Here is a 13,633-nt window from a genome sequence, read left to right as displayed (position 1 = left end):
GTGGTTGGGAAAGGAGTGAGACAGGGTTGTAGCCTCTCCCCGATGTTATTCAATCTGTATATTGAGCAAGCAGTAAAGGAAACAAAAGAAAAATTCGGAGTAGGTATTAAAATTCATGGAGAAGAAGTAAAAACTTTGAGGTTCGCCGATGACATTGTAATTCTGTCAGAGACAGCAAAGGACTTGGAAGAGCAGTTGAACGGAATGGAGAGTGTCTTGAAAGGAGAATATAAGATGAACATCAACAAAAGCAAAACGAGGATAATGGAATGTAGTCAAATTAAATCGGGTGATGCTGAGGGGATTAGATTAGGAAATGAGACACTTAAAGTAGTAAAGGAGTTTCGCTATTTAGGGAGTAAAATAACTGATGATGGTCGAAGTAGAGAGGATATAAAATGTAGACTGGCAATGCCAAGGAAATCATTTCTGAAGAAGAGAAATTTGTTAACATCGAGTATAGATTTAAGTGTCAGGAAGTCGTTTCTGAAAGTATTTGTATGGAGTGTAGCCATGTATGGAAGTGAAACATGGACGATAACCAGTTTGGACAAGAAGAGAATAGAAGCTTTCGAAATGTGGTGCTACAGAAGAATGCTGAAGATTCGGTGGGTAGATCATGTAACTAATGAGGAGGTATTGAATAGGATTGGGGAGAAGAGAAGTTTGTGGCACAACTTGACAAGAAGAAGGGATCGGTTGGTAGGACATGTTTTGAGGCATCAAGGGATCACAAATTTAGCATTGGAGGGCAGCGTGGAGGGTAAAAATCGTAGAGGGAGACCAAGAGATCAATACACTAAGCAGATTCAGAAGGATGAAGGTTGCAGTAGGTACTGGGAGATGAAGAAGCTTGCACAGGATAGAGTAGCATGGAGAGCTGCATCAAACCAGTCTCAGGACTGAAGACCACAACAACAACAACAACAACAAACATCGGTTTGTCCAGATTCACAATGAAGTAGGCCCCACCTCATATTAAGCTTTTCTGTGTGGTTTTCGGGATGTAAATTTTCTTGGAGTACCAGTACTGCACTTATCTTGTGTTTGGTTTTTTACTATGGCATAATGCCATACGTGTCAGAAGATGAAAATGTGCAATTGAAATTCAGTGAACAATTGGAACTACCCAATACTGTGGAATGAAACACGTAATTTCAAAAAATTGACTGCCTCCGTGGATAAGATTAGTAAAAGCCAAATTTCTTTAGCAAACAAAAAAAATAACTTCATTATTCTGCAGGGCAATTAATGCTTGACTGCCAAAAATGTGGAAAGAAAATCAGAAAACTGAAAATTGTAATATATTTTTGCATTCCATAATCATGTGAATGTATTTTAATTCACCTGATAGCCCCTGATCACAGAAATCCATTTTGTTTTTATTTGACGTGGGAGTCGTAAACTAAGAGAAAACAGCGAAATCACTGAACATAAACCCCTCTCCCCACTTCAACTCTGACAACTCTGCACATGCACAAATCTGGCAGATAGGGCATGCCAGAAAAAATTTTCTTGTTAGTATCTGGTTGCTTGCTGCTGCTGCTGCTGTCAATACAGCTAACAGTCACAACTTCAAGTAGCCGGAAGCAGGAGAAGGTACTGCTCACACGCGACTCAAATGCACATGTGCATGAGCCCGCCGGCAACTTCTGAAAAGACCCTAATGTATACAGTTCTGATGTCACACTCATAGAAACCATTTTACTGTTACTAAGTATTGCATAGTCTTCGTACAAAGGCCTTTGACACACTTTGCTGTTGGCAGACGTTTGTGTGCGCACAGTGTTTTGTTATTGTAAATGGTGCATTCCCTTGGCAACTAAAGTTTCATTTTTTTCCCCTCTTGTTTATGTTGTATTGCTGCAGTATTTTTCTGCAGTAATGATATACAGTAATATTCTTTGTTAGAGTATCAGTTCTTACTAGTCCAAATTACAAAAATTTAACTGAAAACTTAAACAATGAAAAATTCTCGGTATTCCTATAAAATTTCCCAGTTTTTCCCCAGATGAAAAAATTCCCGGGTTTTTTCCCAGCTGTCCCAGCGTGTATAGACCCTGTAGATAAACGCCTAAAGAATATACCATTATAATTTGAGCAACTTGCTGTGGCAATTTATTTATATATTCACTGTTGTCCGTGGGGAGAAAAAAAAAAAAAAAAAAAGGATTCCTTTCTAAAGTTTTCTGACGAACCACTCATGAACTAAATGGTGCCTCCATAAGCCCCTTAAGGTACACTGTAGACCACATCTAATGGAAAAAAAAACAACTAATTTGCTCCATTTGTCTAAGTTGGAGGAAGTTTGTGGTATTCAAACTTTGACCCTGTGCAGTAGGATAGTTAAAGTAAGACGATTCTTCTACTGGGCAAACAAATGGTCCTTACCACAAGGGCTATCCAAAACACTTGACCCTACCCATCTATCACCAACAGAACCTGAAATACGAGCCCCAGAAAAATCCAGTTTGTGTGTATCGTGTTTCGAAAGCTATTGGTAGCATTTCCAATCACATGTGTAGCGATGAAAGGTGGGACCTGCATATGAACCACATACTACATAGAACAACAGAACAGTACACATCTAAGGCAGTGAGAGAGACACAAACATGCCATTGGGTGCATACATTACACCAAGCAGCAATGGAACAGTTAATTCATTCCTCTGATCCACATAATATGCCCCTCAGGTGTATCATCTGTAAAGTACCCCATGTGTAGAAGTGATGACAGGCATTTTGTCACTTAACTTAATGAGGATTTGCACTTTAAATTAATATCGGACTGTGTGTCATAAATCTGAACTAATGCGTTTAGAGTAAGTGGTTTATCAGTTAGAGAAAACACAAAAACTGAAGTCTTCTTTCTTTCTTTTCGACGGGCTAAGCATGTTACTGCCATCATGAAGTATCTTTGGATAATATTTAAATGTGTATGTATGTGTTTGCTTCAGGGAAGGATCACGTCACTAATGCAATTCCGAGGCATCTGGCACTCAGAACTTAATCAGAACACAACTGGCAACTTCCGAAAAATATATTCATGTTTATTGTAAACTTCTGTGGCATTCAGTAGGGAACTTAACTAAAAGCCTCACACTTCATCCAAATAAATATCAGTAAATCATTCTTTCTCATACAATGTAACATTTCTCCTTAAATGGTTCTTTCAGAAAAATGATTATCTCTGCTGTTTGTCTGCTGTGTATTTAGTACAGATAAAAATATTTGCACCAATTACTTTACACAGCAGATTCCATAAAACATGCCAAAAAGTTATAAAATTAAAGAACATATCTGAATAAATACAGTTACTGTGTTAACCCACACACAAGACCACCCTGAAATAAGATGACCCCACTTTTAAGAGGCTCATCAAGAAAATTTTATTTTAACATATTCCTAATAAAATTACGAAATGTTTTATTGATATGAAATACCTGCCTAAGAAAGAGATTATATCTATTCTAAACTTATGTCATTTATTGAATCACTGCATTTTGCTTACTATCTAACCAAGTCATCTGTGGTATCACTATTTTTAACAACCATCACTGGGATGACAGTTTCACCTGACCACTAAAAGTGTAAAAAGAGAAAGTATTTCTATATTCGAGCAGCAATAAAATTCACAATTTTGGTTGTCACAAATATTTAGTTGTTTCTTCCCATTTTGTTGCAATTTCCATGGTTGTGGTCATGGTGGGGTCTAAGAACATAGCTGTTTCATACAAGTACATAGGCAGATTTCATGTCTATACTGATGTCAGAATGAGCCAATATTCCTGTGGCTCTTGCTTCTGCTAACACTAACAGGTTCGCCTGCTGCTCTTAGCTGCATAGAATCAGCAGCTTACATACCTCAAGGTGAGAATTGACAATATCACTGCACAAAACATAAGTACACCACTTTCCCCATCTACACATTTACCACTTCCTGCAGAAATGGATACTACTGTTCAATATTTGAACAATTTTAAAGTCATTCGATTCCGACTACAAGTGGATTCAGGCAAACAGCAGTTGAAACGTGGTGCAAATACGTAAAAAGCCAGAGTACATGTTATAGATTCCCATGGTTGGCAACATGACAAAATTTGCTGCTCATTCACCACTCCCCTCTCCGCAAACATCTTAGCTCTCAGCCAAGTTGGCGTCACTGTTCCCTTTCCAACCTTCTCTTAGTGCCAAATTTGAGCAACTGTGATAAACAGACTGAAATATTTTCTTTATAGCTAAGTTTTCCATTTACACTGCAAGTAAGAGATGGTAAATTAATATCCATACTGTCAATTAGGTAGTTAATCAATTTAATGTGAAAATTCGGTTTTATTATTACGTACTGCTGTCATATGTAACAACATTAACTAATATACAAATAAAAGAGCACAATTATGATTCAGTCCTATTCTCAAACTTTCGCTCGTCCGGTGACCTATTGCCATCTGTTGGTACTATCTCCACAATGTGACTTGCAGCTGTAATTTATTCTCGCAGCATCAGTTACAGTCAGTTTAATATGATTTATTTTCTTTGCTTGGATTAATTTTTCTTCTTGTTTTAAATGAATTTCACCATCATCATCTAAAGTGGATTAAAAGCTGGTAACATTTTTACCTGGTATTCTAATATGTGAACAGCGACCACTTTTTATTATTTGCAATCCACTCAGTAAATCAATAGTCTCTCATACTCAAATAAAAATTGGTCTGGGTTCTGAATCATCTAATGTGTTCTGATGGACATTTCTGTTTTTGAATGTTACCTTTACTTAAGAAGCAGCATTAATGTTTATATATAGTATCCATATATGTATGTGAACATTTATTGCAAACCTGTTCAAACACAAGAGTTTGTAAGATGATAGAATTTAATGCTATTTCCTCCTGTGTTTCACAAAATCGTCAGATTTTAATCAGAGCAATAATTCGTCGTAGTGGCTAGTTCATACCGGCTCTTGCACCACGCGATTCAATGCCGCATGACTGATCAAGTACTATTTACAGCTGTATCAAGTGCTTCTTTGTTTACGGAAGTCTCGAGCCTGTTGGAACGTGAGTACTTCTGCCGAGCACTGACTTTCTGTATTCAAAATAAATCTGCAAGTGACTTCAATAACCACAACTTCATCTCTAAATGTAAGAAGAAACCTTTAAATGTTTGAATGTTCATTTATACTCTACCAAACAACGTAAAAATGCTGACAGCAGCAACAGTTTAATCTGCAAATATAAAAAGCCCCTGTATTTTATGAATGATGTATTTGGGGATAAAACCTCATCTTATATGGGTAATACGGATGTTATTTTCACCATTTTTATAGCAACCTCCAGTGCACCTGTGTCAGCTTCACACTCCTATATGAGTGTTATTACTTGCACTGTTTTGTATACAACAGATGCCAGGCTTCATTGAAGTTCAAGTTCCCCACAAAACAGGGAATGCCTAGTAACTGCCTGGATTAGTCTGTACGTTAGACTTAGAAAACATGGGCTTCTAATGGGACCTTACCTAGTAAAGTGTTAACATGTTCAAATCCTAACCTTTGAATCAATGTATGGTTTACTTTAAACAAAACAACCAACATTTGCTAATATGTTGGGAAGGTACAGTACAGATTGTGGAATGCATGTTAGAAGATTGTGCCACACACAAAAAAATAAGTTCAACATCTAGACAAACATAATTCAGAAATTTTTTTAAACATTATAACTTTACACTTTCATTATTTTCAGAAATATTTCTATGCAGCCACAAATACGATCAAGAAGCGGCGAAGATTAGCAACATACGAAATTGTGTATTCAGTACTGAAACAACTGTGGACTCTAAATTCTGAAAGAGTACAAAATAAGTGTATAAGGTTCCACAATGAAGCCAAATTACATATCAAACCCTCTGCCAGGCACTTAAATGTGATTTGCAGAGTATCCCATGTAGTTGTAGAAAGCCAATACAATATTATAACTGCATAGTTATGTGCCACCAATCTTTCTGTTTGCGTAGTATGACATAGTAGAGGGCAACAGAGAGAAATTCAGATGCAGTGATTATTTAAAAGTTTAGTATCAACTGTAGTTGATTGTCGAAGCATTATGCTGGATGTCAATGATGAGTGTTCATGGCATTTAGGTACAAAAATGAATGGCAATAAGAAATGAGGGAATGTGACATTCACTCTCAACAAACAATATCATTTTTCCTTTAGCAGCGAAGTTTTTCATTTACAATGCAAGTAAGGAATAGTAAATATGATATCCATACTTTTAATGAGGTAGTTAAATAATTTAATGTGCAAATTCTATTTCGGTATTACATACTGCTATTACTTCTATGGGTGTTAATTTGTCATCTTCTGAACAAACGTTTAGCGCACAAAACTGAAACGTTTAGCGCACAAAACTGCAACATGTAATACTCAAACATGGTTCCAGCACTTTATTATCTAGATTATGGTGCCAATGGAAAGAGGAAAGTATGAGAAAATGCTGCCTCCAATGATGATGATGAGGAGGAGGAGGAGGAGGAGGAGGAGGACAACAGAAACACCCAGGCCCTGGGCAGAGAAAATCCCCAACCTGGCCGAGAATTGAACCCGGGACCATGTGATCCAGAGGCAGCCTCCAATGGAATGTCAGGACACTATCACAACACAAAAAACATTCTAGTGACAGGGATGCATACTCAACATTTTTATTTTCTAACAGTGACAATCTTGACAGTCAACAAAAACGTACTTTTGCTGATGGTTTGCTTTGATGAACTTCAACAACTGTGAACCACACAACTTCAAATGTTGCACACTAGAAAGTGTTTGGCATCTCAAGAAATGAAAATCTGGAAATGTCATAAAACTTAGCTCGAAAACAGAGCTTATCGGCAAAAGGAGTTGAAAAGTTTACTGGGAATGATTATTGCCCGATTCACTTGAAAATATTTGATTTCACATTGATATCTGTAATGTAATTATTGGTTAGTTTAATGATTATATTTAGGAAACTAATTTTCATTATTTTGTAATTACTATGTTAAACAAACAGATGAACAAACAAAATTCAAAATATTGCTGCACGTGTTTTGTTAGTATTTCTAGCCATTCTCATTTTAGTTACCAAGTCACTGAACATAACTAAATCGATCTTTATAACAGTAATGTCTTCAATACACCACCACTTTGGGGTTACATTGACAATGTAGTCTTCCCTTCACAAATGGAAAGACTGGAGTTAAAATTCTGATTCATCACATTCTACAGATGGAAGGTTCTGAAACACCTGACACGCTAAAATCAAAGTAATCAATGTTAAAGGGCAAGTAACTGAGCCCCTAATCCAGACATCACGGTTCCATCACTAACGACTTATCTTTCTGACATTATTTTAACTTTAGCTTCCCAGGTCATTTTTGTTCACACACAGTCCCTGGTGTGGTCTACGTCAACACTACATTTAAATAGCCATAAAAATAGCATTCCGCAATTGCAGGGAACAGTTCAGATTTTATGTTAAAGATTACATTAAAACCACACAAAAAATATATTTTTCTGTATATTTTGAAAATTACTTTCACACAAAAGAATTTAATAGAAAACTACAAAAAATGAACATAATATTACATGATAATGTTAATGCTGCACCTACTGGAAATTTTTGTAGTGATTTCAAATCAGATTGGCTTCATGCAACAATGGCAATATATAAGGAGTCTCTTCTTTTTCAGGTCACAGATGGAGCAGGTCTTGCATTTTCCCAATCATTCTACAATGATTTCTACTCTTGGTTCTACTAACCCAAAACATGGTGAAGGGTGCATAAAGATCACAGGGTATGTGACACTTGTTGACCTACTTAAATTTATTGTGGTGTCACCAACAAGTTTACAATCTTCTTCAAAAATTGAAGTGGTTCACCTGAGTATTGTCCTTGCAGGAATTGTACAGGCCTAGTCCCCCACTTATGTCCAAAATGCAGACAAATAATGTCATTGGCCATCACTGGAATATGCTTCTATGAGCAGCGATATTTGTTTCACAGAAGAAAATCACCTGTGCCAAAATAAATTAGCACCTTCACACTATTCCTGTATTGTATTATGTTCACTATCTAATCCAACATCACTTCCTAAACTGTCCCCAAACCATTTTAAAACAGTATCCTCAAAGTCAGACTCCATTAAACATGAACAGTAGACAAAGAACTTGCTGCTGAATCCATAACAAAGTCTCGGGTGCAGTCCCTGAGACCACTGGCATGAAAGAAGCAGTAAAGCAGAAGTCCATGCCACATTCTAGTGGCTACTGACAAAGGAAACCTCATCAGCTTCACGAAATAACTAGACAACATTCTAATCTCCTACCCTACCATTATGCATTAACAGCAGAGTAAAAGTAAACACTAGCGATCGTTCTCCCCGCAACTAAATTTATTTTTCACACAAAACTGCAACTATGCTTAGCGAGGTGCCTTAAACACTTAGGAAGGAGTCCAGTGTATCGCATGAAAATTTATGACACTACAAACTAGGCCAGCAGATAAAACAAGCAGCTATTAACAGCTGAAAAATCTGCAATTCGCAAGAAGCAATGGCAGAGGGTAGGAAGCACAAACACCACTTCAGTTTTTCTTCTTCTTTCTTTTGTCTCTTCCATTGGTATTTTTGCAATAATATAGGCGCCAGAGTTTAGTAATTGCTATTTTTTGTTCAACTTACCGATCTTTGTCGATTTGGGATGCATTCTAATGAGGACTTGTTGCCCTTCGAAAAAATGTGTAACTCGTTTTACCTTTTTGTTGTATATTCTCTTTCTCTATTCTGCTCTATTCTCTAGTGTAATTACTGCTGGTTTGATTTTGTCCTGTAAGGGTTAACTCTTTAGTAGGTAATTTTGGTATGGGTGATTCCCATTCATCAGTTTTCTTGGTGTTAAACATAAGTTCTTACAGAGAACTCTGTTCCGAGGAACTGCCTTAATGAAACAGCATCCCTGCAGTCCTTTTCTGTTCTGCAATGCTGCAAGCAACATCAATAAAAATTGCAGTAGTCACGGATGTGGTCTGGGAAACAACAATACACTGTAATTGTCTCAAGAAACAACCACAATTTTCTCTGCACTGGCATCAATTCCCATCTTGTTTCAGCATTGTCTCTGTATCTCATACAGTGACAGCACTCAATCCGCGACACCACAATATGACGACATGTAACACGTTTTCAGTTCTTCGGAGTGGTTGTCATCCACAAATCCTAGTGTCCTCCTATCACAGCTAAGCCTTTTATCCAACTGATGGTCCATGAATGTATTCTAATCAATCTCCCTTGAACTGACACACACTCAAAAGCACCTGTTTTACACCCGTACAATAATTACTTCATGTCACGAACAACATAAAATGAACTTTGGTGTGTGTTACACCAACCAAGACAAGAAAGCATTATTGTTCATTAATTCAATGCACCGAATGTGTGCACGTCAAAGACGATGAAAATGCAGCATATTTCACTAACAGAAGTATGTCCTGCCATTACTTGGGTGAATAAAAATTACACACTTATTGTACACTAAAATACATAATTCTGTTTCAACTAAAAACTGTAAAAGCTGCATGCACTTCATAATTTCCAATTCACACATTACTTATCTCAAAAGTCAACCACAACAGGCAAGTGAATCTGTATGTTACACTATTTTTTGTTTAGTTATTTTATTTCTCACATGCCTTCTCAAATTCCACTTACGATAAAGTCAAAACCAAGAAACTTAGACCTGACCAGGAAACAACTATCAACCGAATAAACAGCTAATAAGAAATGCCATTCTACTGCACTATGACATCCACTCCCAACCAAACGTCAGCAATCTACTGAAAACTGTGCATAGCATGTTAAAATGTACAATGCAACACAGCTTCAGGAGTGTATGGTATAGCATATCTATAAGTAACTGGGAAAGAAAGTATGGTCTAATGCAAAATTTATACTGATGTCCTTTTCCCCTCCACCACCAAAAACAATGTAAACAAACAACACTAAGTGTTGGTTCTTACCTCTGTACTGCTCCTGTCATGATTAGTCCTGTGTTCTGAATCACGGCTTTCCCTGCTCCTTTTATCTTTTGGAGACCTGGCACAGTCTGTAATGTATTACACATGTAAGTTGTAAACATTATTCAGCAATAATTAGACTCACTCTCAGTCAATACAGTTTTTTCTGCAATAAAAATGCAAAATTTTACATGTCTTATTTAAGTGATGTTCTTACTTTGTTCTCAGATACAATGTAATAAAAAGATGGGAGTTTTTTTACTCTGGAATTATATTCTTAAGTTATGTTACTAATGTGTTTTGAACTGGAAGAAATTTTCTGAACTGATGGGTAGAAAGTAATCCAGTCCACTTAAGGTGTCAACATTTTCCTTCACCAAGCCATATAAGACAGCAGAGAAATCTACAAACCTCATGCACCTTACTAAATAGCAATCACAGCAACTGAATGTGTGAAATTACTCTATATACAATACTTTCATCCTGCCTCTATGGCAGACAGCTACTTTATGAAACTGATCAGAAACTACCACTTCAGAGAGGCATGCTGATACTGTTACAATAGATCAAATATGGCAAATAATGTGTGTTCTTAGGCAGTGCAACATTGGTACAATGTCACTTTTAGAGCAGCCCTTGCATTGCTCTCCTTGTTGAAAAGAGAATGAATTATTAGTCAGTAGGATGTCCCACTCAAAAATAACTTTCAGAAGCCCTACAAAGGAAACAACCACTGAGGGATAACACTAGAAAAACCACTGATGAAATTTTGCTTCTTCCCAGCATGTACTTTCAACAGTTTCTCATATGAATATTAATGATGCCACTCAGTTACAATACAAAATGTGAAGGAGAAGAAAGAAGGTTGATTGTGCAACTGGCTGACACCCATCAAGCCTCAATAGGAATTACAACTGAACCACATTTTGAAACATAGTTAAAATCGAACTAAAAACGGAAACAAAAGTACCTCCCTCAAAACACACACACACACACACACACACACACACACACAGAGAGAGAGAGGGAGAGAGAGAGAGAGAGAGAGAGAGAGAGAGAGAGAGAGATTCCGACAAAAACTCAGTAGGAATCTGGTGAAATTAGATAGAAAAAATGTGATCTCTTTTAGCATACACACATCTCATGTTACCAAGAAGTCGGATCAACAGCCTCCATAAGAACGTGAAAATCACAAGTTCTCTTACTGCTAACACATTTGGCTATTACTTTATGCCATGTGCATTCATTTCAGATTGAATAACATAAAACTTTGTAAATGGTTGTCGGGAACCATTGAAAGGTAAACTGTTTACCATGAAATGCTCTGTGACATGATGCTTATTTAATTAATATGCATAATTTTCTAGTTTATAGATTTCTTCACCAATACATCATTGAAACTAACTACACCAATAATTATTACTGTTAATACTTCTAAACACAACAATACCACATTGTTATCTTAATATATATGTAACATTACAATTACTTTATTTATACCAGTATATATCAAACTAAAAAGAGGACTTTACATTCGTGCAAACTTAACCCATAGCAATGAGTGAAATATGTCTAGTTTGTAGTTTTAAGAGTTCACACAGAAGGTGTCCATCATAAATATTTTCCTTTGCAAAGCTGAAGTTGATAGCCAACAGTTAGACCCACGTAAACTTGATGCACATATTCAACAGAACTACTCACACCAAACACTCAGTGCACTGCAAAATACTGTGGCGTGATGGACAGCTTTCATATATCTAAAGGCAGTACCTATGAAATTCACCTCAAATATCTGAAGGTAACAAATATAGAATTCACTCTGAATTGTTTGTTTCACTAAACCTGCACACTACCAATGACTGTTTTGCTTATCCATGTGTCGACTGTGCTTGAAAGGACACTGTAATTTACTACCCGATACAAACCATAAAAACTTTTAACTGCTAATGAAATCTCATCTACTAACATATCACAAAATGCTTAATATTGCATTATTTCACACATTAGGTCCAGGCACTAAACTTCTCACACTAAAAGTTTGGTATGTAAGATAAATCTAGAAGTATGCTACCACGAAGTGTTTATAGACCATTAACCTTCATTAGAGCTCTGAAATTAGGGATATCCAACAACTGACACAGAATGAAACAAAGACACTGTTACTTACCGGAATATTTGTCTCTTGATTTGTAGTCTCTGTTTTCTCTCTCCTTCTCACGAATTTTCTGTAAGTATGAATTTTTTGCTTGGTAATTCCTATCTCTTGGACTTTGTGAATCTGGGCTATCTGAACGATATGAGTTCCCGTTGGGTGAATCTCGCACTCTCTCGTGGTTATATCGTCCATCATAGCTTTTAGAGCTGCTGTACTTCGAATTCTGAAAAACATATTTCTATGAAAACCACTAACTCATTCCACCACACACCACAACCTGCACTTGTACAATAATGTTATCAATAAAAAGTAACGGAAGACTAAATTATAAAGAACATCGTAACAATACATGCCGACGTCTTCACTTTATATGCACCAGTAATTACATATAATATTTATTTTGGCTGCCTGTGAAAGATTACGGCATAACCAAAGCGACCTTCTGAGTCTCGTTGAAAAAAATAGTTACTGCCACGAATATAATTGCTGTGAATTCATCGATCAGGATTCTCATACCATTATAATGTTTTTACCCTTACAGCTCAATAAATAATGATATTTATTAGTTTATCATACAACACGACTCCGATTGTCATCTGTCGCGGACCCAAAACCGATCGTTCAATTTGTAACTAGTACTTTGTTTACCTGATAGGGATGGGCTTGGTGTTTTTCAAAGTACCTAAAATGAAACAAAGAATAATATCAGTACGTACAAACTAAAATTTAAAACTAAACAAAGAGAAATTTTGTTGCTTAGCACATCCAAAGTAACTGAATATGGCGAGAGGTTGTGTCAGACGAATTCAGATTTATATTGACAGGTTGGTGCGTACCCATCGGAAATCCTCTGAGGTTTCCTTGCATGCATTACCATCAATGCAAGTATCTATGAAATATGTGTGGCTCCAATTGCAGCCCTGTTGCTGATTTACTGTCATAAAAATAACATCAACATTTATTTAACTACAAACTTCCTTCTCAGGCGCCATGTCACATTCGGAGACGTGAGCTCCGGCTGATAGGTCGAGAGCTCGCAACCTAATTGGACGAAATGTTCGGAGTAGTGTAGGAAGGCACCGCCAGAGCGAAGAGCCAAAATGGTGGACAGTTTTCCACTCAAAAAGTTAACCTACTGCGGGGCAGGTCATAAGATGTTTTTTGTCATCACGTATTAAATGTTTCTAACATGAATGTATATCCTTAACATCATCTACATGAGCTTTTCTTGTTTCAAGTGTTAATGGTTTGTCATTCTGTTTATCTTTCTCATGACAATTGCCGTTCTCCAGTTCTGTAGGAAAAACAAACCAAAGATTCTTTTCTTTTTTAATTTCGCACTCTATTGTCGTAATTGACAGGTAATAAAAATGAACTATTATTTTAACAACACCTTCGTAACAGGAAGATATGTAACAAACATACTCAAGTATTTT

General features: G+C 36.6%; 1 protein-coding gene across 2 annotated transcripts in view; it reads right to left on the bottom strand.

Annotated features, from left to right (window-relative positions):
* LOC126259346 (WW domain-containing adapter protein with coiled-coil homolog) overlaps positions 1-13,229 on the bottom strand; it is a 107,276-nt gene extending 94,047 nt beyond the window's left edge. Inside the window, exons 1-4 of one of the 2 annotated variants that reach the window (XM_049956056.1) lie at positions 13,034-13,229; positions 12,846-12,879; positions 12,210-12,420; positions 10,046-10,131 (exon numbers count right to left, since the gene is read on the bottom strand). In XM_049956056.1, coding sequence (XP_049812013.1) covers positions 10,046-10,131; positions 12,210-12,420; positions 12,846-12,879; positions 13,034-13,074 — 372 coding nt within the window. In that variant the 5' untranslated portion in view covers positions 13,075-13,229. The remainder of the gene's footprint in view (positions 1-10,045; positions 10,132-12,209; positions 12,421-12,845; positions 12,880-13,033) is intronic. The other variant, XM_049956057.1, reaches the window with a different exon arrangement.
* Positions 13,230-13,633: the final 404 nt, after the last annotated feature.

Source organism: Schistocerca nitens, chromosome 5, assembly GCF_023898315.1.
Source record: "Schistocerca nitens isolate TAMUIC-IGC-003100 chromosome 5, iqSchNite1.1, whole genome shotgun sequence".
In the NCBI taxonomy this organism is placed as follows: Eukaryota; Metazoa; Arthropoda; class Insecta; order Orthoptera; family Acrididae; genus Schistocerca; species Schistocerca nitens.
The sequence above is the reverse complement of the archived record's forward strand: the minus strand, read 5'-3'. Positions and strand labels throughout refer to the sequence as shown.